Below are 23999 nucleotides of genomic sequence, written 5' to 3'. Positions count from 1 at the left end.
TATTGAATAATTAATTTTAAACACATTTACTTTACTTAATCGCGATTACGAATTCCATAGAAAACAAGTTTTATATGTTCTTAAAAATATGATTAAATAATTATTGCCAAATTAAATAAAAACAAATTTCAACAATGTAAAATAACTAATATCAGAAGAAAAATTAAAAATATTCAAATCACCTTTTGGAATACTTCATCAATATCATTTTGTTTCATTGAAATAATGTTTTACAAGTTACGTAACATAACTTCATTTCTAATACCGAAACAATTTAAGTGATGAAATCGAATATTCTTTAAACTATATAATAAATTGCCTATAAATTTATTAATTAATATGAAAATAATCTGAAAACATTTCTTGATGAAGCATTTTCAAAAATGATATCGAGTTACTCTTCAAGATAAAATGCACATATTAAACAACTAACAACGTAAAAAGAATATTAAATTAAACAAAAACATTACAATGTAATTTGTATATATTAATGAAGTTCAAAAAATCGAATTTCCTTATTTACTCATGCTTGCCTTGAGCACGGAGTTTTGCGATTGTCTTTTCACTGAGTTCGCCACCACCCCAATGGTGCATTTCTTCCTTGTACTTCATAAGGAAGTTGGCATTAACTGAATCAACAATTTGGGAAAGTGCCTTACGGTCTTCTGGGCGAACGTCAGAAACAGCGATACATGTGCAAGTCTTCATGCCGACTACCTTGCCAAGACGAGCCTTTGATTTGACAATGACATATGGAATATCAAGTTTGCGGCAAAGAGCTGGAAGCCAGATGACAATTTCGATTGGATCAACATCATGAGCAATGACAACAAGGCTTGCTTTCTTTGCTTCGACAAGAGATGTTACGTCCTTGATACCATAAGCAAGGGCTTTCTTAGCAGAAACATCAGCTGGAGCAAGTGACTTTTCGGATTTCTCTGCTGCAGCTTTGAGGCGGAGCTTCTTTTCGGCCTTGGTTTCTGGGCGATATTTTTCAAGGAACTTGAAGATTTGGACAGCAGTGGCCTTATCAACAGCATGGTTGAAATGGTTCACTGGTGGTGGGACCTTAAGACGCTTCATGAGGATACGGCGTTGACGTTGGATGCGAACATACTTGGGGAAACGAACTTTAGATGATGCGACAACCTTAGCTTTCTTCTTTTCTTGGGTGAATAAGAAGTCTTGGTTCTTGATATCAGCATCCAAAATAACCTTTTCTGGTTGTGCACGAGCTGTTCTTCGTGACATAGGAAAGGACGGCCAAACCGGTAACCGTCAAGTGTAACGGTCGTTATGGGGCACCCCACAAAACACGTTTATTTTCATTTGATGGAAATTTATTTGAAAGAATAAAAGAAATGTGTATTAGTATTTAGAAACTTTAAACCCAGAGTGTAACCTCTTTTCTTTTCTTTCTTTCTTCTTCTCCAATCTTTCTTCTTCTTCTTTTGTCAATTTCTTCTCTTCTTTTGGCTGTCTTTCTTTTGCAAGAAGAATACGAGTCCTTTCATTCCTTGTTTGGATATCAGAAGGAAGTTTTAACATTGTGAATGAATCAGAAATGTTCATAACAAATTCTAATAATTCATCAGATAAGAATTCATCAATTGGCCCTTCTATATTAAGCTCAATACGTGCAACATAATGTCCACTATCTCTTGTTTCAAATCTGTTCTGGTTGCTCAACTCAATTAATTGAAGTACGCCTGGATTATCTTCCATGAATGAATTTATGATCTTCGTGAATACCTTACGTTGCTCATCACCAAAATCTGTCCATAATTGAAGCTTTTGACCGAGGGAATGTGATTTTAATTTCAGGTCATCTGCAAAATATGGTTTATCTTTTGATACATGGAGCATCCCAGAGATGTTGTACTTGGGGTCAAGAATGAATTCAAATGCAATCATGTCCTTTTCTGAAGTAACAATTCTCATAAGAAATCCGAGTGGATCACATGTTTTTGCAAACCTGGGAGAAATAAGACATCCAACATATCCTTTCCTTCCGGTTATGTATGTGTCATATTGATGATAATTTCGTTCTATAAATTTGTCTGGAACAACAGCAAAATATTTTCGAAGCTCAGGATTAAGTTTGTTGGAAATTTTGTTGATTTTTGATTTTGTGATTGATTTTCCAACAAAGAATATAATAATATATAATAAGATTAGACATCCAATTCCAACTTCTTTAATTCCAAGAATTTGAGAAAGAGGTACTGACACTTGAACCAGTTGTGGTTGTGGTGTAGATTTAACATCAGCTTCTTCCTTTTCAATTTCTTGTTCTTCATTTTCTTCAACTTCATTTAAATCCATTTTTTCTTCACCTCCTACAATTTCTTGTTCATTCTCGAAAGGTATTTCACTTTCACATTTAATGGAAAAGAAAAAAAAGAAAAGTCCTAAAATCATTTTTGCTCAGACAACCAGTAGCAATTTTATTTTCATTCAAATAAAAATGACATATAAATATCCCACAACACTTTTCAAAACACCCTATCGACCGATACAGAAAATAAACAATTCAATATTGTTCTTGCTAGGACACCGTTTACTTATCGTTATTTTCTCACGGCAGCTCCTGACTGCAATTTGACTTGAGGTTTCGCACCCCCACTATTGTATTTTCATTATCTTCAAAAGGCGAATGTTATTGTTGTTTTTCGAAACAACGCTGTGTTCTTTTTGAGAGGTTTTCCTGTTAAGTCTGTTCTAAAAAATCGATTTTAAACGATCAAGGAAAATCATATTTGAGGCAAGAGCCCATTTTTTGCCATATTTTATCACCTTTAATTAATGTATATAAATTTGGTTGAGTTTTTTCCGAAAAATTTCTATTGAAATATTTCCTTGAAGATCAAGAAGTTTTCCCTGTTGTAAATTCTTATCCAGTAATACATATAGTATATGAAAAAAGATACTCTTCCACATACATATCAGCAACACACCAATATTGGCCGTCAAGCACGACATAATCACCTCGAATTTTACTTGATGAAACTAGAGTGTATTTCTCCATTGCAAAAATTCAAGCAAATTTTGAACTTAAATTAGTTAAAACTGTCAAAAAAAATGTTTTCGTGTTTGTTTGAAACTCAAAGAAATCAAGAAGTTTCAATTATTATTTATATAATTGAGAATTTTGTTTTGATATTTACAGGTCATGATTTTTATAATATAAATTAATTTTCTTGAAATTCTTCTTGCCAATTTGATTCCCACAAAGAAAAAGTTCTATATTTTTATATTTACGCTCGGATAAATAAACGGTCGAAAATTGTACTTTAAAATCATAAAAATTCGTTTTTCTTAATGCCTTTTCAAGACTTGAAATAAATGATACATTACATAAATCCATATTTTAAGTGTGTTTGTTTTAGATGAAAATATTCAATTTTTAATTTTTCCTTCTCGTAATTGATCACTTTGTATTTCCATCAAAAATTAATTTTTGCAGTTTATTTATTCATAAATATGATCTACATTAGTTCTTGTATATTTCAACAAAGTTATGTAAAATTTTATAAAAGGAATTTTTTTATATTTAATTAAAAAGGAATGTAATCTCAAAAATAACATAAATTTTGTTAACCCATGTGATAATATACAAGAATCGTCCTTAATAAATATGTTTCTATTTTCATAATTTGACACTCTAACCGTAATTACAATTATTCAATTTCATCTATCGGAGCGGCTTCCTATATTAATTTTTTTCCTTCATTATCCTATAGGATATTGATCTAAATTATTTTTCAGATATTAACTTCAATCATTTCTATTATTTTGTTATTATTTTTTATTCTGTTTGTAATCTGTAGTTGAAATATTCATGTTTTTTAAATTATAAATATTATTTTCTTAGTTATTGTTTTCTCGAAGTTAATGAAATAAAAATGTAAATTACATCATTAATTAATATTAAAATTAAATCAATTTATTTTCTCAATAATAATTTTATAAATAAGTTAGTTAGATGGAGGGAACACTTTTTGAGCAAAGCTCAAAAAGTGCCATTACTAGTATCCGTTCAAAATGAATCAAAAGCAAACTGCAACAACAAACCAGAAATCTCAAAACGAATGGGAAACATTTACAACGCTCAAGAACATAATCTTTGGTTTGAATATAGATAATTTTCCTCAATCATCAAATATTATTCTCAGCAAATTTTGCTTTCGAAGAATGATTTTGCACTTCATAAGCAATTAATTAAAGAAGGAGTTAATCCAAATGAAATTGCAAAAATAATTCGAAATGATGAAATAGAAAAACTACAAGAAATATCATCACAAAATGAATTCGATTATAATCAAATTATTCCAAAATCAATTTATGAAAGATGTTCATTTATTAACAATTGGAATGTTACACTAATTGATTATGCAGCATTTTTTGGATCAGTTAAATGTTTTAAATATTTACTTATGAATGATTCTAAAATAGATAACACAGGTAAATATGCAGTTGCAGGTGGAAATGAAGAAATTATTCATTTATGTGAACAAAATCATTCATCATTTAAAGATGCATATAAAACAGCAATTGAATTTCATCGAAATGATATTTTTTATTATCTTTATGAAAATAAAATTGAAGATAATAATAATTTAAAAGAATTAGGAAAAATATGTGTTTCATATTTTAATTATGAAATTTTTACATATTTAGAAAAAGGAGGAATGAAAATTAATGAAAATATCATTAATGAAGCAGCAAAAATTGGAAATATTTTTCTTGTAAAATATTTCCTTAAAAATAATCAACTTCCAGAAGATATTTTGGTTTTTGCTTCATTTTCAGGAAATATTGAACTTGTTACATACATTTTAAAGCAAAGAGGAATTGATATTAATGCTAAAGATATTTATTTGTTTTATTTGAAATTTATTTTGATATTTCAAAATAATATTTGGAAATTATTTAAATTATTTTGGACAGCACTTATGATTGCATCTATATATGGTCATACAGAAATCGTTAAATTACTTCTTGAACAAGAAGGAATTAATGTTAATGCTAAAGATATTTTTTTGTTTTATTTGATATTTATTTTAATAATTTTATATTTCAAAATAATATTTGGAAATTATTTAAATTATTTGAAACAGCACTTATTTGTGCTTTAAAAAGACGTCATACAGAAATTGTTAAATTACTTCTTGAACAAGAAGGAATTAATGTTAATGCTAAAGATATCTATATGTTTTATATATAATTTATTTTAATAATTTTATATTTCAAAATAATATTTGAAAATTATTTAAATTATTTGAAACAGCACTTATTTTAGCATCTTCAAATGGTCGAACAGAAATAGTTAAATTACTTCTTGAACAAAAAGGAATTGATATTAATGCTAAAGATATTTATTTGTTTTATTTGATATTTATTTTAATAATTTTATATTTCAAAATAATATTTGGAAATTATTTAAGTTGTTTGATACAGCACTTATGTGGGCATCTGAAAATGGTTATACAGAAATAGTTAAATTACTTCTTGAACAAGAAGGAATTGATGTTAATGCTAAAAGTATTTATTTGTTTTATTTGATATTTATTTTAATAATTTATTTTTTCAAAATAATATTTGGAAATTATTTAAGTTGTTTGATACAGCACTTATGTGGGCATCTGAAAATGGTTATACAGAAATAGTTCAATTACTTCTTGAACAAGAAGGAATTGATATTAATGCTAAAGATATTTATTTATTTTATTTAAAATTTATTTTAATAATTTTATATTTCAAAATAATATTTGGAAATTATTTAAGTTGTTTGATACAGCACTTATGTGGGCATCTAGAAATGGTCATATAGAAATAGTTAAATTACTTCTTGAACAAGAAGGAATTAATGTTAATGCTAAAGATATTTTTTTGTTTTATTTGATATTTATTTTAATAATTTATTTTTTCAAAATAATATTTGGAAATTATTTAAGTTGTTTGATACAGCACTTATTAGAGCATCTTGGAATGGTCATACAGAAATAGTTAAATTACTTCTTGAACAAGAAGGAATTGATATTAATGCTAAAGATATTTATTTATTTTATTTAAAATTTATTTTAATAATTTGATATTTCAATATAATATTTGGAAATTATTTAAGTTGTTTGATACAGCACTTATGTGGGCATCTAGAAATGGTTATACAGAAATAGTTAAATTACTTCTTGAACAAGAAGGAATTGATATTAATGCTAAAGATATTTATTTATTTTATTTAAAATTTATTTTAATAATTTTCTATTTCAAAATAATATTTGGAAATTATTTAAATTATTTAATACAGCACTTATTAGAGCATCTTGGAATGGTCATACAGAAATAGTTAAATTACTTTTAGAATAAGGGAAATTATTTGAAACAAATTATTTATATAAGGTATGATGACTTTTAGCAAAATTTATAATATCTAATTTATTATATAAGCCAATGTTAATTTTTATGTTTAGGAATCTGGATAATTTTAATATCTTTGTCTAAAATATATTTATACCTATCCATTTTGATCACTTTCATTGATTCTTTAAATCTTTTCCATTGCTTTTAGTATAATGGATATTTGATAACACTTTGTATTACTTTTTCGTTGTGGTTTGTATTTTATCTAGATTTTTAATGATAAATAACAGATATAGTTAACATGAATATAGGGTGGTCCAAAAGTTCGTGCAACATGCCTTTTTCTGAATAAATAATAATTAGAATTTTTTTTATGTAGATATTCTTATAGTACTCCCCTCCGTTGTTAATTACCCATTCAAGACGGAGACACCATTCGCGATATATTCGTTGTAAAGTTGACCTTTTTATCGTGCTCAAAATTCGAACGATTTTTTGAATCAAGGTCTCCTCCCCATTGAACTGGTAACCCTTTAACGCTTCTTTTATAAACCCAAATAACCAGAAGTCACAAGGAGCAATATCTGGGGAGTAGGGTGGGTGTGGCATGCGTGCAGATCCATATTTTTTGATTTCATTTGATACACTATCGGAGTTATGACATGGTGCATTGTCCATATGAATCATGCAGCCTTTTGTACCAGTTACAGGTCTCCTTTCTTATACCTTCTTATGAATGTGTTTAAGAACAACCTCATTCATAGATGTTTTTCAGGTCTCCCCGTACGGGGTAAATCTTCGATGCTTTCTGATTTCTTTTCAAATCTCTCGAACCATTTCTTAATTGTTCTGGGTTGAGGAACCTTATGGACATAAGCTATGATCATTTCATTATATGTATCTTCAACTGATAATCCACGAAAAAAGCAATAATGAAATACCGTTCGAATTTCTGTTTTCATTTTAGGAAAAAAATGACGTATAAAATTTTAAACGTACACAACTCATTATACATTCACATAAGAAAAAATATATATATAGATAAAATATTCTACACATTTAAGACTATCATACAAGTTTCATTAAAATATCTTTTAGTTATCGAGAAAAAGTGGGATGTAAAGACTTTTGGACCCCTCTATATATGTGATAGTGAATCGGAAATAATCTTGTATTTTTAGTGTATTTTAAAAATATATGCATAAATAATTTATTTTTGTTTTTCATCATCATAATATAAAAGAGAAAGTAATCCAATAAAATTTTTATTGAAATTTAAAAGAAGTTCTGTGATTTCAGCAGAAATATTATTATATGAACTTAACAGACCAATAAAGTATATTCCTACTTTACAATTTCTATTAGCAAAATATTGATTTTTCATCATCACTCATGTATCATCTTGTGACTTATTTTAATATCTGTATAAAAATTCGGTTTATACGAATGCACAAAAGAAAATGAAAATAGAACAAAGAACATGAATTGTTCTGTTATTTTCCACATGATTAAAAAAAGCGATTGCTTAAAAATTGAGAATATTCTCAATTCAATCCACATAATGAACAATATTTATATTTTAATAAAAATTTATTTATAAACAATTATATTGTGCAATCAACTCATAAATTTCACGATGTGCAGCTTCGATTGAATATCCTGCTCTTTTAGCTTCGATCAATTGCTTTAGCCTTGTTATTGCATCTCTCATTTTCTTAGATAACAATTGGTCTGCATTTTTTGCACGCTCAACGCAATCATTGAATTCCTTTTCATGCAAAATGAGTTCTTGCTTAATGAAACCTAACAAATCTTCTGAATGCAAAGATTGATTATAACCAATTTTTTCAAATGAGAATGGAACGAGCATCGAATTTATATGCATTGCATTAATAAATGCATTAAATGATACAAACTTCGATGAGCTATTTGTTAACGTTTCCCTCATTATTTGAACAAAATATTTTTGATCGAACCTTGATGATAAAAACATTGAAAGCGTTTGGAATTGTCCAAACGTTACTATCCCTCCATATTGTGCCGTGTCCATCTCATAATTTTCATGTATTTGTTCTTTATTTCGATTTTCTTCATCAGAAAAAACATCAAGTAAACTGTTCAAAAGTTGATCCACTGAAATAACGGTTTCTTCTTTGAATTCAATCCCGCCGATAATTTCCTCACAATATTTCTGTGCAATTTCATCGTAGCATATCAAATTTAAAACTTTTTTCACGAATGTATTTGCGAGTTCTTGATTAACAGGAGAAAACAAAGGAGAATCTTGCGAAAAATCATCCCAAAAAAGTTGATTACTATTTGGATTTGAAGATGAAAATGATGCAAGACAAAAACAATAAAAATCAAGATTAACAGCATCTAAATAAGGTTGTTCAGCATTTATGAACCTAAGGAATAAAGTAAAACGAAGATTCCCTGTAGCAGAGAGTGTTCTTGAAGTTAGAATGAGATTAAAAAGTGTTTTTGAAGCGATTTCTGGTGTATTATAGATTGTCAAAAACAGATTATATATAAAAGAAAGAAAGTGATGGCGATCTGGTGAATGCCGTAATGGAGTTGTGCTTGAACAAAGCTTTATGATACGATGTGAGTAAATGTATGTAAGTGCATTTGTAGCCCATTCAGTTGACATTTCTTGACCAACAAAACTACTACTCAAATTACCAAAAAAAGCAGGAAACATACCTTTTATAGCTTTTGTTGGCTTGCTTTCTTGATCAATAAAACGAACAATATCATCACACATAAAAAATGTATTAGGAAGTCTTTCATATTTCTGTCTAACTTTTTGCCGAACTTGTTGTGCATGATCTAATAACTTTTCTTTATCAAATGTTGGTTCTTCTGTTTCTTTTGGTTTAGAATTTTGTTGGGGCGGGTCGTTTCGGGGTGGTTCATCTTGAACGTTAAGTTTATTTTGTAAAGTTTTGATTTGGAGCATTAGACTGTGCTTGTTTCGAATTTGAAGATCTAATCTTCGTCGCATATTTGCAAATTTAATTTCTTCTTGCTCTCTTGCATTTGACCTATTTTCTTGTTCATCATGATATTGTTGCGTTATGATTTTGAGTTGTGATTGGTAATTTTCTAGTTCTGATTTAACTGAAGCTGTTCTTTCCTTATGCGATTTGATAAGATAATTTTTTTCTTCTTGATGAAGTTGCATAACTCTTTGTGTAAGAGATTGATAACGTTTCCAAATAGATAGAAGAAGTCGCGCACGTTCAGGACATTCGACAGAAACTTGTCTACAAAGCTCATTAAACGCTATTGTATACCAATGTTTAGCATTGTAGGCAAACTCATCTATGTCTTCGGTATTTTTTTGATTTTCTTCAAGCATTTTATTAAGCCATTTTTCAAGATTTTCGATTTCAGATATTGAATTAACATTTTCACTTGGAAAAACTGTTGTAGTCCATGTTTTTCCATCTTTCATGAGAGTACTAGCGCCTGGTTTTAAAGGCGTAGGTGTTTGAATTTGCTGAATAAATTCATTCGGAATAAAACTAGCGCCAGGATTTGTTGTTTTATGATCATGAACATGTGAAAGATCTGTTGTTTTATATTTGTTTCTTTTTATTGGCGGAGAACTTGTGTTTGTTTTTTGTGCATCGGATATATTTTGTTTTTCTTTTTCTCCTTCCATTAACGAACGTTTTTTTTAACGGCCGGATTTTTCTTTTCCTTCATCAAGCAGGAAATCCTTAAAAATTTGGTAACAACAAACAAATCTCTTGAAAAAAAATCCCACTAAATAATTAAAGTCCATAGAAATGATAAATATAAATGGTAATTTTTATTTATTCAAAATTTCTGGAATAATTGGCTTAAGGAATTTGTATTCTGGAGTGTTTTCGATAACATTAACAACGTCCTGAGGTGTTATTTCTGATGTATTATCGCGTTGTGTTCTTTTAATTATATCTTCCAAAAAAAGCTCAATTGAGCGCCCTATAAGACGTGGTGTGTTTTCTGTACACGTGACACTATTATCATCACCTTCAACACATTGTTTAATTATATCGTAATTAATGTTTTCTCCCATTCGGTTATATTTAGGGGAGCTCCAAAATAAACGTTCAACAAGTTATCTTCCTTTGAAATATCGATTTTAGGAAACACAAATTTTTTCGAATTAAAATAATTCATCTTTAGCTTTACTCAACATCCAATTGCTTTACGATTAAAAAAATTAAATCAACTTACAAAAAATTTTGAAATCCCATTAAATACTGTTTTAGTTATAACCATATGCAGTATCTGAACTATATGTGCAATACATAAAGCCATCTTCGTCCTTGTTGTCACAGTATAATTGACCCATAGAAGAATTTGTTGATGGAAGTTTCTTATTTACGAAAAGGAAAATAGCATCCGATGGCTGAAGGTTGATTCTCTTACGTACTACGTATACGAAATGACCGATTGAAAGGTCAGAAGGAACCAAAAATTTTTGTCTTTCAATATCTGGGAGTTTACATCTTGGATCCTTATCAACAATAACTGGGACGTGACCCACGTATTTTTGCAAAATGTTTTTTGACTCTAACTTACGTTCTTCCAAAGTTTTCTCCTTTTTATAACGAGAAATTGCCATACTTATGAATGACACTTTTTGTGTACAACCGTCCGGTGGTTGTCCTGACGGCTGATGGCGTAAAGATCTGACACATCGTTTTGCATTGAATTTTTTATAGGTGACATGTGAAATGAAATTGGAAAGTGGTTTGTTTATTTGGAGTTGTACTCCTTAATCATTTGCATGAGATGCTCGTTGGAAAGCCATGCAGTTTGGAGGCCTTTGGCATGCTCTTTGGTTCGGACTCCAAGACGGACATGATGTGGTTTACCAAATGATGCACAAAGACGAATCGGATAGCCGGCTTCGAATGCAGTTTTCTCGGCTTCTTTCGCAATTTCATCAGTGAGCATATCTACATAAACATATGGAACCCAAATTGGTGCATTTTCATTAACTTTGAATCCAACCTCCTTAACAAGATCGATTTCATTCTGCTTGAGAATTGGAGTGCGCTTCCACATGTCCTGGAAGAAGGTCTTGTCTTGTAAAGCAGCAATCATGAATTTTTGTGCAAGTCCATTAACACTCCATGGAACTTGCAACTTGACAATACGGTTGATAATGCTCTTTGTAGAAACAACAGTACCAATACGAACAAGTGGGCATGCAAGAACTTTTGTCCATGAACATATGATTATGATACGATCGCCAAATTCGTTGACAAGGTGAGCTAATGAGTGATCCATCCAATCAGGACCATAGCATGAAATGAAAGACTCATCAACAACAAATGTTGTCTTATCATCTTTTTGTGCCAATTTTCTGAATTCTTCAAATGGAATGTAATCTCCTGTTGGAGAGTTTGGATTGATCATGATTGTGAGTGGGGCTGTGTTATCTTCCCATGGAACCTTAATGAGACCTGCATTTGTGGCTGCTCTTTCATATTCCATGAATTGTGCACCCCATGGTCCGGGCCTCCATTTGGTTCCTCTTGGGAATAACCTTGGAATGATATCAATGAATTCAGAAGCACCATTACCAAGTAAAATTTGTTCTGGTGAAATCTTCCATGTGTCTGCAAAATGGCAACGAGCTTCCCATGAGTCTTGTTCTGGGTAATGCTCAATGTCTTCAAGAGCCTTCAAAGAAGCCTCAACAGCACTCTTTGGTGGACCAGAAACATTTGTTGTTACAGAGAAATCGCACTTAAAGTTCTTACATGAGCGGAAGGATTGTCCTCCGTGGAAGCATTGAACGGAAGGCTTAGTATATTTGGCAACTATTGGATCTTCAGCCATTTGAACGAGTGGCCAAAACCGGCAAAAATTACCCTTTTTCAAATAATAAAATTGAATAGTTTACGGAAAGTTATAAAATATTTTTATCCAAAATCATTTGTAGTTTTGCTTCAAATAAAAAACTAATAAAGAAAATAACTTTTTGCTATTATTCGCCATTTTAATGTTGATGTATAATATCAATTGAATAAAAATTCATTTTAATGATTTTTAAAAAATATTACTATTTTAGTGATTTCCCTAAATTTTATAAGCATACCTTCTGTAATCTTTGTAAGCAAGACAACAAAGCATCTAAATCTCTCCGAAGAGGACAACTTACTATTGTTATGCTGCTTGCTATATTGAATCGTTTACGCAACCGCTTTCATCCGATCAAATAAGAGAGAACGTTAACAATTGTTCGAATGTCGCTTCCATACTCATTCGAAAATGAATCATATTTCAAAAGGCTCTTTAAATTCAGCCACATGGACAGAGAATCTGCAATTTGGCAGTTTACAAATGTATATATTCATCCTTCCGCTGTTAAGAGAATGATTACAACACATCGACATGCAAAAGGAAGATGGAACCGCGACGATCCGGCATTCCTGATTATAGAAGTTTTATGTATTTTAGCTCTTTCAATAATTTGGTATTTTCTTCCATTCACTTCATTCTCTTCTACGACATTAATCCGCTCGATTTGCAGTTTTCTCATATTTGATTTTGTTATAGTCGGTCTTGTTATAACCACAATCATATGGAAAAGTCTTAACAAATGGGGTAAAGCACCAATATCACCACATTCAACAAACGAAGACATTGAATGGCGTTTTTGCTTTGATGTCTTTTGTAATGCATTTGTTGCAATAATTGTTGACATTGATATTGGCTTTTTTGTGTATGCAATATTTTCACATTTCTCATCTAAATGGTTTGTCTCCGTTTTCTTGGGAAACACCATTCTGATGATTGGCTCTGTACACTTTGTCATTCTTTGCGTTTCGTTCATTCTTGTGATTCCATTCGTCACGCGATTTGACATCGTTCGGTTCATAGCGCCAATCATTGTTCTTTACATATTGTCTCTGTTGTTCTCTTTCGAAGGCGGAAAGAGATGGATCACTCTCCACTTCGGCTTGTAAATGTCATTTTTTATAACATCTGTAAATGATAATGATTTTTTAATAATTTTTTTTAATGAAAATTAAGATGTGAAACATCAAATATAATTCTCGAGATAAAGTGACACCCGAAGTGAACCTGAATAAGTTAAATTGTGCTTGATTTATTGAGTTTGATTTTGACTTGTTTGGCACAAGACACAAATCAAATAATGGCTCTCCTTTAACAACATTTAAATCTCAATTTCATTACTTTTGCTTCTACATCAAATGCATCGGATTCTATATCAGGTGAATTTGTTCCATAAAAAATGCATACAAGAGATGTACAGTTAAAACAAATGCAAAAAATTAATACTGTTAACATTTTCATGGTAAAATTGTTTAGAAATCAGTACAACTATGATATGAGTAACCGAATTAGGAATAGCAAACATTGTTTCCCAATTCGGATCACAAATGAGCGCCATCTCTATTATATAAAGCGCCGTCACTTTGGCATTTAGAATGCGCTACATAATTAACATATTGAAAAGTGCAAATGGAGCGCAATAAGTTACCGATAATTCGTTGGCTTAAGTCCGGACATTTATATAACGAACATTCACAAGTGCATTGACAACTAACGCAAATCGCACAATTGGAAGTATTTTTCGTTTTGAGAATATCCATAATTTGATAACTAGAAAAAGGAAATTAGTAACTATTTTATTTATTGTCATCGGTTGAGATAATTTTTGAGCTAAAAAAGACCGCTTCGCTATCAACAATTTCAATTCCCAAATTTACACGAGATTGAAGAATATACCCAACCAAAAGGAAGGCTTTCTCTGGCGTAATTGGTCCGCTATGAAATTTATTTGCTATTAAAATAAAGATTTCCAATTGTTGATGATAAAATGGACATTTCCAAATGCGCAATTTCTTCAGTCTGCCTCTGTATGTTGCACATCTTTTGGTTTTCCACATAAAGTAAATGCTCTGCTGCATTTTTAACTGATTCATTAATTATTACAGAAGTTAATACAGGTCAATCACTGAATGCATTTTCAGTAATCTCTTCAAGAACGTTATTAATAATAACACTTTCGATCGAATCCCTATGCGCATCAGTAAATTTATCTTTTTGAAATCAGATCATTTCAACAAAGTTCTCTCGGTACTAAACTTTAACGCCTCCAGAAATACACCGCATGTGCCAATGGAAATGTTTTCAAGCTTTTTAACTACTATGCGAAGTAAACTCCTTGACGCGAACCTTACGACTTAATGATGAAGCCGCAAATTTACACATTTCATTGATTCGTTAGTATGTATTCAGCGGTATTGACGTACTCATCCATGTCTTCTCTGCTGAAGCTGGTGCCGCCAAACTGCGACGTTGTCTTTGACGTCCTTTTCGGTATTGTGTGGAATACAACCGAAGCGATGAAGCACGCGAACGCACTCGCTGCGTCACTGCTTTGCAAAACAAATGACCAAAGTTTCCATGGCTCATCAGATGCATCTGCAAACAATGTTCCGCATTTTGGATGTATCCATTGCCTCGATTGCGCATTATGCATTTTAAAGTATGAGAAAACTGAAGGGAACTCATTTTTGAACAATGTTTTGCTTTGTTCAGTTATTTCCTTTTCGAATTTTTCCATTTCATCTTTACTTTTGAAGGGAAAAATCGAAATAATACTCGAGTAAAACCCATACAAACAATCGCTGAAGTGTTGTTTTAGGACTTTCACAAGGTTTGGAAGTTTTTGTTCATTGATTACTATCTTCATAACTAATGATAAGTTTCGCGCAATGAGAAAATTACCTTCAGCATAATAATTAGATTTAGATGCATATAATGAACACACATCAAAACATAACTGTGAAAGTTCTTGAGTCCAATTTTTGTTGTAATCACGAAAATTTCGTTCGTCACTTTTTATCAAATTCACAAAGTCTGTTTGGACTTTCTTCTTTTTGATGCTGTAAGTGAATTCATGATTTACTTTATGAAGCTTAAAGAGGAGTTTGATGAATGAAGCAGCGCTATATCTACTGCCTTGGACTCCGCTCCATTTGTCGATTTTGAATTTATAGTATTGATAAAAAAAATTTACAATTCTGTCAACAAATGATTTGTTAAAAGGTAAGTTACTTTCAGAGATTTGCATAACTTTTTTGTTAATGATTGATATTATTTGATTGAACAAATGTGTGTTACCATAAGAGAAATTATAAGATGGGAAAAATGATGGAAATGGTAAAAATGAAAATTTGTTTCGTGCGTATAATGACTCTGGAACAATTAGACCCGATTCTGCAATTGTAAATAGGAATCGTTTGAAATTATTTGGGGAATTAAAAAAAAATAATATCAATGTTTTTGATCCATTGTCTTGGACAAAATTAACAACAAGCGCACTCTGATCAATGTACATTGTTGTGAAATCTTTCATATTTATTGTGTTATTTATATTATCAGAAAATAATATAATTAGTTGACAATTAATTTTGGTTATAGAAAGATTTATCTTACATTCAGAAGCTTTTGCTTTATCTTCGGAAACAATACATGGAAACAATAAGTTATAACAGGATTCACTATTGTTTTGTTCCATGTCCACATCCACAGTTTTTTTGCTTCTGAAAAATGTTAGAACGTTAACTTTTCTATGGTACGATCATAATGAATAGAAAAACAATATTTGCCAACAGTGACATAAATTAATTTTTTATGATCCAGAACATCAATTTGCACTGTACAAATAATTTTGTTGGTTTATTTTAAGTCTATATGTTATAATTTTAGCTTTGCAATGTTTTTTTTTGTTGAAATCAATTTAATCTTCAAAAAAAAACTAAGTAATTCTGTCTAAAGAAATAAGTGTTGTCAACGTGTACGTAATTTCATTCCGGAATTTTAAACTTTAATGTTAGAATTGAATTAGCTGTAATGAAAACCTTCCAAAATACGTTTGGAATTATCTCTGTGGTATTGAACGATAGCATATTCAAAGTTTTTGTGGGTTGGAATTTCAATGTAAACACAAGCTTTTTAAGAGTAATTGAAAAGGGGGTTCAATGAACCAATTGAATGAGGTAACATGCAAATCCGATTTTTCACAGAAACCGTTCACCATATTAATCACAATGAGCAAATTCAAATATACATCCAACGTATTCCATTTTTTCATGGGCGGTGGCGCACTGGCCATGATCATATCCCTTTGCATTACGATTGGATATAATGCAATTTATATTCAAGATAATAAATTCATGTTATCTATTTTTGGTATACATCAGACTCTATATACATTGTCAATAATTATGATTGTATTTGCTGCATTAACAATTATTTTCTTTATCGTCTACATTATTTTTGCACTCGGAAATTCAATATCACCTATCCGTACAGTTTTCTTAATTCTTTGGGTTGTGACCTTCATTGTCTTACTCGCATGTCAGGTTATTGCTTCAGACAAAACAGAGTTTGGTGAATCAATTATTTCATCCAAATATGATTATTATGACGATTCGGAAGAATTTAAGAACTATGTTGATACACATTACAGCCTCGGATATGCACAATTCCAACCACCACCCACTAATTCCTCTGATTATCCATTTGTTGAATCCAACTTCGAATATTTCTTCGTTGATTATACATATTATGCTAACGGTGGATACCATTCAGGAAGAGTTCCATCGTGCATCTTTAACTATGGATCTGCTGACTTTTCTTCATCCAATCCATGTGATTACTCATTTTCAGGCGTAGAAGAAACATGTATTGGTGGATGGAGTGCTGAACTCTTCAAAGATTATTGGTGCCATCTCTCAACTAAAGCAGCTGAACTCGCCGCATTACCAAGAGAAGAACAAATGGGAGAAGCAGCAAGCAGACTCAGTCGTCAACGAGGATTTCTTTCACTCTCTGCTTATTATGTGATCAATGTTATTTTGATTACACTTTCTTCATTTGCTGCATTTATCATCATATTATTCCAACTTATCATATCAGGTATGGCATTTGGTAAAGGTGGTGATGAAGGATCAGTATACAAGGAACCTAAACCTAAGAAGGAGAAGCCACCTAAGAAAGAAAAGCCTCCAAAGGAACCTAAGCCCAAGAAGGAGAAGCCACCAAAGGAAGAGAAACCTAAGAAAGAGAAACCACCTAAGGAGGAGAAGCCTAAGAAAGAAAAGCCATCAAAGAAGGATAAATCTTCAGATGCTCCTCCACCTCCTCCACCACCACCACCTCCTCCTCCAGCAGCAAAGCCTAAAGGTAAAGGACCTATTGTAATTGAGGGAGCAGAGGAAGAGGAAATTTATGTAGAAGAAGAAGATATAATAGAAGAAGAAGAATTCTATGAGGAAGAAATGACAGTTACTGAGTCTTCTTCATCTTCCTCCTCATCTTCATCATCTAAGTAAACATTTAAACGAAATTAATTTGATAATTATGTTTATACATCAATTTTTGATGTGAAATAAACGGATTTTATTTTTTGGTGAAATGTGATGTGAAAATATTTCGACCAACTTTTGACGAAACAAAAACAAAATGCAAACAGAAGAATATTCACAACAATTAGATGAAATAATGGCCCTCCGTTCACAAGACGAAGCTCACTGTGCTGCTAAACTTGAAGATCTTATAGATCTTATTACTAAAGATACTGAACATATTGAAGATCTTGCTGGTATTTTTGAAAAAGTTCTTGTATCTCTTTTATCTATCTATGTCTCACTTGGTGATGGTACCAAATATTCTCAACTTCTTGCACATCTCCAACCTTATTTTATCCTTATACCTAAAGCCCGTACAGCTAAACTTGTACGTCTTGTAATTCAATCACTTCGTAAAGTTCCTGATACTTGTGATCTCCAAATCACACTGTGTCAAGAATGGATTCAATGGTCAATTAAAGAAGAACGTACTCTTCTTCGTCAACGCCTTGAAACCGAGCTTGCGGAGATACTTTTAGAAGAGAAGCGATACAATGAGACTCTTGAAATCATCTCACGCCTCACAACTGAACTTCGTAAAGTTGATCACAAGTCTCAACTCATCGAAGTCTATTTAATTGAATCCCGTACCTTCAGAGGGCTTGGCGATTACAGTCGTGCCAAAGCATCACTTACAGCCGCCCGTACAAATGCAGCGGCCGTTTACACATCACCACTCTTACAAGGGCAACTCGACTTAGAATCGGGCATTATCTTCACCGAGGAAAAGGATTATCGAACAGCGAGTTCATATTTTTCGGAAGCTTTTGATTCATTCACGAGTGTTAACGATCCGCGTTCAATTGATGCATTAAAGTATAACTTATTATGCAAAATATTGGACGAGCGCCCCAACGAATGCTTAAGCATATATCAAAACGCAGCATTAGCATTGACACATCTTCATAATGAATCGAAAAACGAAATCGAAGCAATGCTCGAAATAGGTAAAGCTGCAGAAGCGAAATCGCTTAAACAACTGACAGAGATAATGGAGAGAAGACACAGCGACTTAGAAAATGACTCTGTCGTCGCGTCGAACATACATAACCTCATCGATAACCTCGAGGAACAAAACCTTCTGAGGATCGTCAAGCCGTACTCTGCCGTCGAGTTGTCGCGCATCGCCGAAATGATCAATTTGCCGGTCGAAGAAGTCGAGGCGAAGTTGGTGCAGATGATACTCGACCAGAAGCTGAAGGCGTCAATCAACCAGAGCGACGGGATACTGAACATATTCGAGGACGAGGAAGAAAACGAACTGCTCACGCAGTCGATAGAGCTCATTGAACAGATGGACGGAGTCGTGGACGCACTATACGCAAGATGCAAACTCATTAATTGATTAAGTAAATTTGGAATTATTTAAATGAATATAAAATGAAGTGATGTTTACAGAATGCGTCTCTTGTGATTAAAAAATATTTTTATTGGATGAAGATTTGAAGTTAAATGGGAAATATAAAGTTAAATATGCACCCCGAATTTTAGATAATGTTAAATTGATATGCACATATTTCTAGTTGTTTTATTTTCCAATTATAAAATTAGATCTGATAGATTAAAATTTATTATGTTCAACTAAGGAATGATTTTAATATTTTCATATTTGATGATACCATTTTTAATATTATTTATGCAATAAGTTTCTTTTATTATGTGACAACTGAATTGTTTGATGCGGTTATATTATCATATCAGGTAATACAAAACATTTCACATTGATTAATCCTTCTGATATTTTAATTCAACATTTTTTTAAAGTATTACTAAACTTTTTAATTAAATGTTTTCTGATTAAACAAGATAAAATGAATATATTCCATACAACATTTATTTAGATATATACATTTGATTTAAATTATATTGGTGTATCGGCATCGAACTTGTTCCAAAATCACCACGAACAGCAAATATTTTATAGGCGAATTTTGATGAAATTATTTAATATCTTCTTTTTGCTTTCATTTATTTTTATTTTTTTCCTTTTTCTTATTTTGTTTATTTTCGTTTCCATTGTCATTATCATTTGATTCTTTTTCATTTTTCTTGTTTTGTTTATTTTCTTTTTCGTTTTCATTATCATTTGTCTCTTTTTCTTTTTTATTATTTTGTTTTTTCTCTTTCCCGTTCTTATTATTTGCATCTTTTTCGTTTTCTTTATATTGTTTGTTATCTTTTTCACTATCATTATCATGTGAATTTTTGTTTTTATTATCTTTCTTTTCATTATCCAATTTGTTATCATTTTTATCTTCATCATTTTCATTCTCTTTTGGCTTTTTGTTTTTCTCTTTTTTATTGTTTGATTTCTTATTTTCATTATTTTCTTCTTCTTCTTCAATTTTCTCTTTTTCATCATTTTGCTTTTCGTCTTCTTTATCTTTTGGCTTCTCCTTTAATTCTTCCTGCGCTGGAGGTGGCACTGGCGGCATTTTATGATGTTGGTACATATTCTTTGCTGATGGATTTTTTCCATCTTTTTCTTTAATTCTTTCCTCGATATCATTTATTCTCTTTTCGACAATTTCGATTTTCTTCAAAATTTTTTTCTTATTTTTATTATTTTTCGCAACATTTTTCTTTTTTTCATAAATGTTCATTATAGTTTCAACACATTTATCGATTTGTTTTTCCATTTCATTAATTCTTTCGAAATATTTTCCATTTCCTTCAAACAGATTTTTGATTTCTTTAATTTTCCGAATTGTTTCATTTTGTTCTTTTTTGTTTTTAAATGTATCAGATTTTACTATGTCGTTTAACTTTTGAATTGTTTCTTTTATATGTTTTTCTAATTCTTCGACATCTTTTCCAATTGTTGCATCGATTTGATTCGAACTATTTTCGGTTTTAGCTCTTGATTCATAAAGATATAATTTTATATCATTAAATTTGTTTTCAAGCGTTTCTTCAACATTTGCTATTCGTGTTCGAGTTTCTTGTGATATTTCGTTCATTTGATTTTGTGATTCAAATAATCCTTTATTTAATGTATTAATTGATTCGAATATTTTTTGCCGTAAAAGTTCATTAGAATTCGAAATTGTTAAAATTTCTTCGAAGTTTTTGGTCAATTCTTCGGATTTTTCATTAAAATAATTTTCTGATTTTTGTAGATCTTTGTTAAATTCTTTGGTTGACGCTTCAATTTGTTCATGAACTTCATGTTCAATACGCTTAATGATTTTATGAATTTTGTTTACATATTTCGATGGATTTACCGATGTTTGTGATTGCTGAAAATTATTAATTTTATCACATAATTGCTGAAAACGATTTTCGTAAGACTCTATTTTAGGATATATTTCGTTTATTGCTGATTCAAGATGATTTTGATTTGGATCAAAAGGATCATCATTAATTTGTTGATTGATTTCATTAAGTTGTTGCGATAAATCATTAATGTTGGAAAGAACTTCAGAGCTTATGTTGTTAGATTTTGTTTTGATTTCTGTAATTTGTTCTTTAATTGGTCTTATTGTATTTTGGAAATCATATTTAACGAAACGCTCAATTTTAAAACCAAGATGCTCTATCTGTGATTTCATTGGTAAAACATTATTTGCATGCTGTGACTTGTATTTTTGCTTAATATCTTCAATTTGTGTTTTGAAAGTGTTTTGTTGTTCCTCCAGATTTTGTATCTGTTTCGTCAAGTCTTCTTGTAAGCTTGAAAATTGATCATTTATTTGGTTAATTTTAGATTCAATATTTTTTGAAAGATTTTGAATATGATTATTGATTTCATTTTTTATTTCTTGGATTTCATTAGAAGTATTATTGCTGGGTTCAGAGTTTGGGCTTAAATTTACTGTAATCGGTTTCATTTTGCTGAAATATTTGTTTTCTTGTTAAGTAACGTATTTGTGTAAAACATACAATTTAACGGTTATTTCCAATATTAAAAAGAATCGCTATAATATTTTAGATGAATTCATTTTCAAGACGAAAAATACAAATAAATAAGTAATTTTATTGATCACTTGATGTATTTGAGTCATCTTCATCTTTAGTTTCATATTTTGCAATTTCCTTCAATTTTTGCAATGAAGAAGGTTCTATTAAGTCATTTGGTATTGTATTTAAAATATTTTTGGCCTGTTTAGCTTTTTCCTGAGGTGTGCCTATCTTTTTATATAATAAAAAATTAACTAAATTTTCTACCCATCGAATCCTATATTCAGGATCATAAGTTGCTAACAATTCGGCCATTGATTTTGTACCTGTACTATTTGCACTTTGCGCTTTATTTTTTGGTTCATCATCTGAATCTTTTCGAGGTATTTGTTTTAGTTGAAGTCTTTCACATATTTGTCGAAGCTCAGGTTTAATCATTAAAACGTCATTTAAAACTCCCTTTTCATGTGCGTAATTTATTGCTGTTTTACCTATTTTATTTTCAATTAAGAAGTCAGCACCAGCATCAGAAAGCATTTGAATAATATTAAAATTGATACATAATGAACTACTACAAGCAAGTATTATTGCTGTATTACCATCATTATTTTGAAGATTAGCATTTGTTCCTTTTCCTATTAAGAGTTCAACTGTTTCTCTTTTCACTTTTTCGACTGCATACATTAAAGCTGTATATCCATTGTTGTTTTGTTGATTAATATTAACTCCGGATCCTAATATTAGTTCACATAAGTCATTATTCCCATCTTTAGCTGCTGTCATTAAAAGTGTTTCATTTTTCTTTGATATTATATCAAGTCTTGCATTATATTGATCAACAAGAAATTGTATAAATCCTGGGTAATCATAATAGACACTTTCATTTAATCCCGAAAAAATTAAATCATCTGTTAATTTGGCACCATTATCTATGAGAAAATCAACGGCTTTCGATTCTTGCCCTTTAAGTGCTCCTTCAAGAATCTTTTGAAGACATTTTTCTTTGTTCGATTGATATTCTTTCGTTGACATCATATATTTAATAGTTTCAATATCGCCAAATTTTCCTGCCATTTTAAAAGCTGAATCATCGAACTTTATTTTCTCTGGTGCTTGATTAAGGAAGTACTTAAGGATATGAATTTGCCCTGAAGCAACAAAATTTTTGATGATTTTTTTATCAAAAGTCGGAAGATCTTTAATTCGCTTATACCAATCAACAGTATTATAACCTTGAATTAAAAACCCAATTTCATCATCATCTTCTTCTTCCCTACAACCAGGATAATTATCGATTAAATAATCAATGATATATGGAGCATGGAACATACATGCAAATTGTTCCATTTCATCAAAATCATCATAAACTTTTTTCTTCAATCTTTTTTCAAAAAGTTTTAACTTGTTTAAGTCACCTGTTGATATAATTATAAAGAAATCTTCGCAATCTAGTCCTCTTTCTTTAACAAGATATTCGCATATTTCATATGAACCAAATTTTAAGGCAAATTCCATTAGATCTATTTCTTCTCCAAATAATGTCAATTCAACATCTGAAAGATCTTCAATAGCATCTAATGCTTTTTTGTCTCCTTTAACAATGAGATCTTGAATTGAATTAGGTTCCCATTCGAACTGAAAATCTTTAGATCAACTTCAATTTTACATGCATAAAGTTCCATATCAACAATTCCACTTAACATAATGTACTTAATAAAGTTAGAAGGAAAATCTAGGCGGAATAAATATGGTCCATTCTTTTTTAATAATTCCGCATATTCTCGAATCCTTCCTTCATTTGAGCTAGCTGCAAATGCGATGACCATGAATAAATATGCTTTTGAAATATTTTGTCCAACATCATCAATAATTTTTTGTGCTTTATCTAAACTTTCGTCCGACCCTTCATAAATCAAGTCTTCAAGTTCAGCATATGGTTTAAGTGCATCTGGAAGAATTGAATAATCTCTTTTTTTCATTGCTATGTGATATAAAATGTAATTTCAACGCAACCACTTTTCACATTAAATGAGTGACACAAATGGCTCACTTTTTTATTATCAAAATTTGAATTATTTTTTTTAAAAAGTAGACTGACCAAATATGCATTGAAAAAATTTACGAATAAAATAAAAATATCTCGAAAATAGAATAATATATATGTACATAACCCAAAGGAAATATCGAAATATAATTATTAATTAATATTACAAAAGGAAATCAAAATTTAATTTTCATTGTCTCATCTGATCTTGTGTGTATGATTAAAACTGATATAAA

General features: G+C 30.6%; 9 protein-coding genes across 9 annotated transcripts; 2 read left to right on the top strand and 7 right to left on the bottom strand.

Annotated features, from left to right (window-relative positions):
- Positions 1–519: 519 nt before the first annotated feature.
- GO595_002221 (60S ribosomal protein L7a) lies at positions 520–1251 on the bottom strand (the record flags this gene model as incomplete). The annotated part of the gene is made up of 1 exon (XM_067915107.1): positions 520–1251. The coding sequence occupies one exon, from the start codon at positions 1249–1251 to the stop codon at positions 520–522; it is 732 nt and encodes a 243-aa protein (XP_067777907.1).
- A 117-nt stretch (positions 1252–1368) lies between these two features.
- GO595_002220 (uncharacterized protein) lies at positions 1369–2421 on the bottom strand (the record flags this gene model as incomplete). Its single annotated transcript, XM_067915106.1, has 1 exon — positions 1369–2421. One exon carries the CDS (start codon positions 2419–2421, stop codon positions 1369–1371), a length of 1053 nt encoding a protein of 350 aa, XP_067777906.1.
- Positions 2422–7957: 5536 nt separating this feature from the next.
- On the bottom strand, positions 7958–10033 carry GO595_002219 (axonemal dynein light chain domain-containing protein 1-like; the record flags this gene model as incomplete). Its single annotated transcript, XM_067915105.1, has 1 exon — positions 7958–10033. One exon carries the CDS (start codon positions 10031–10033, stop codon positions 7958–7960), a length of 2076 nt encoding a protein of 691 aa, XP_067777905.1.
- A 591-nt stretch (positions 10034–10624) lies between these two features.
- Positions 10625–10984, bottom strand: GO595_002218 (autophagy-related protein 8B; the record flags this gene model as incomplete). Its single annotated transcript, XM_067915104.1, has 1 exon — positions 10625–10984. The coding sequence occupies one exon, from the start codon at positions 10982–10984 to the stop codon at positions 10625–10627; it is 360 nt and encodes a 119-aa protein (XP_067777904.1).
- Positions 10985–11118: 134 nt separating this feature from the next.
- On the bottom strand, positions 11119–12210 carry GO595_002217 (histidinol-phosphate aminotransferase; the record flags this gene model as incomplete). The annotated part of the gene is made up of 1 exon (XM_067915103.1): positions 11119–12210. The coding sequence occupies one exon, from the start codon at positions 12208–12210 to the stop codon at positions 11119–11121; it is 1092 nt and encodes a 363-aa protein (XP_067777903.1).
- A 2404-nt stretch (positions 12211–14614) lies between these two features.
- GO595_002216 (uncharacterized protein) lies at positions 14615–14884 on the bottom strand (the record flags this gene model as incomplete). Its single annotated transcript, XM_067915101.1, has 1 exon — positions 14615–14884. The coding sequence occupies one exon, from the start codon at positions 14882–14884 to the stop codon at positions 14615–14617; it is 270 nt and encodes an 89-aa protein (XP_067777902.1).
- A 1615-nt stretch (positions 14885–16499) lies between these two features.
- Positions 16500–17744, top strand: GO595_002215 (50S ribosomal protein L31; the record flags this gene model as incomplete). The annotated part of the gene is made up of 1 exon (XM_067915100.1): positions 16500–17744. The coding sequence occupies one exon, from the start codon at positions 16500–16502 to the stop codon at positions 17742–17744; it is 1245 nt and encodes a 414-aa protein (XP_067777901.1).
- A 130-nt stretch (positions 17745–17874) lies between these two features.
- GO595_002214 (26S proteasome non-ATPase regulatory subunit 11-like) lies at positions 17875–19164 on the top strand (the record flags this gene model as incomplete). Its single annotated transcript, XM_067915099.1, has 1 exon — positions 17875–19164. The coding sequence occupies one exon, from the start codon at positions 17875–17877 to the stop codon at positions 19162–19164; it is 1290 nt and encodes a 429-aa protein (XP_067777900.1).
- A 2630-nt stretch (positions 19165–21794) lies between these two features.
- GO595_002213 (ankyrin repeat protein) lies at positions 21795–23234 on the bottom strand (the record flags this gene model as incomplete). The annotated part of the gene is made up of 1 exon (XM_067915098.1): positions 21795–23234. One exon carries the CDS (start codon positions 23232–23234, stop codon positions 21795–21797), a length of 1440 nt encoding a protein of 479 aa, XP_067777899.1.
- Between the last annotated feature and the right edge of the window lie 765 nt (positions 23235–23999).

Source organism: Histomonas meleagridis, assembly GCF_020186115.1.
Source record: "Histomonas meleagridis strain 2922-C6/04-10x chromosome Unknown contig_16, whole genome shotgun sequence".
Classification (NCBI taxonomy): Eukaryota; Parabasalia; order Tritrichomonadida; family Dientamoebidae; genus Histomonas; species Histomonas meleagridis.
The sequence above is the reverse complement of the archived record's forward strand: the minus strand, read 5'-3'. Positions and strand labels throughout refer to the sequence as shown.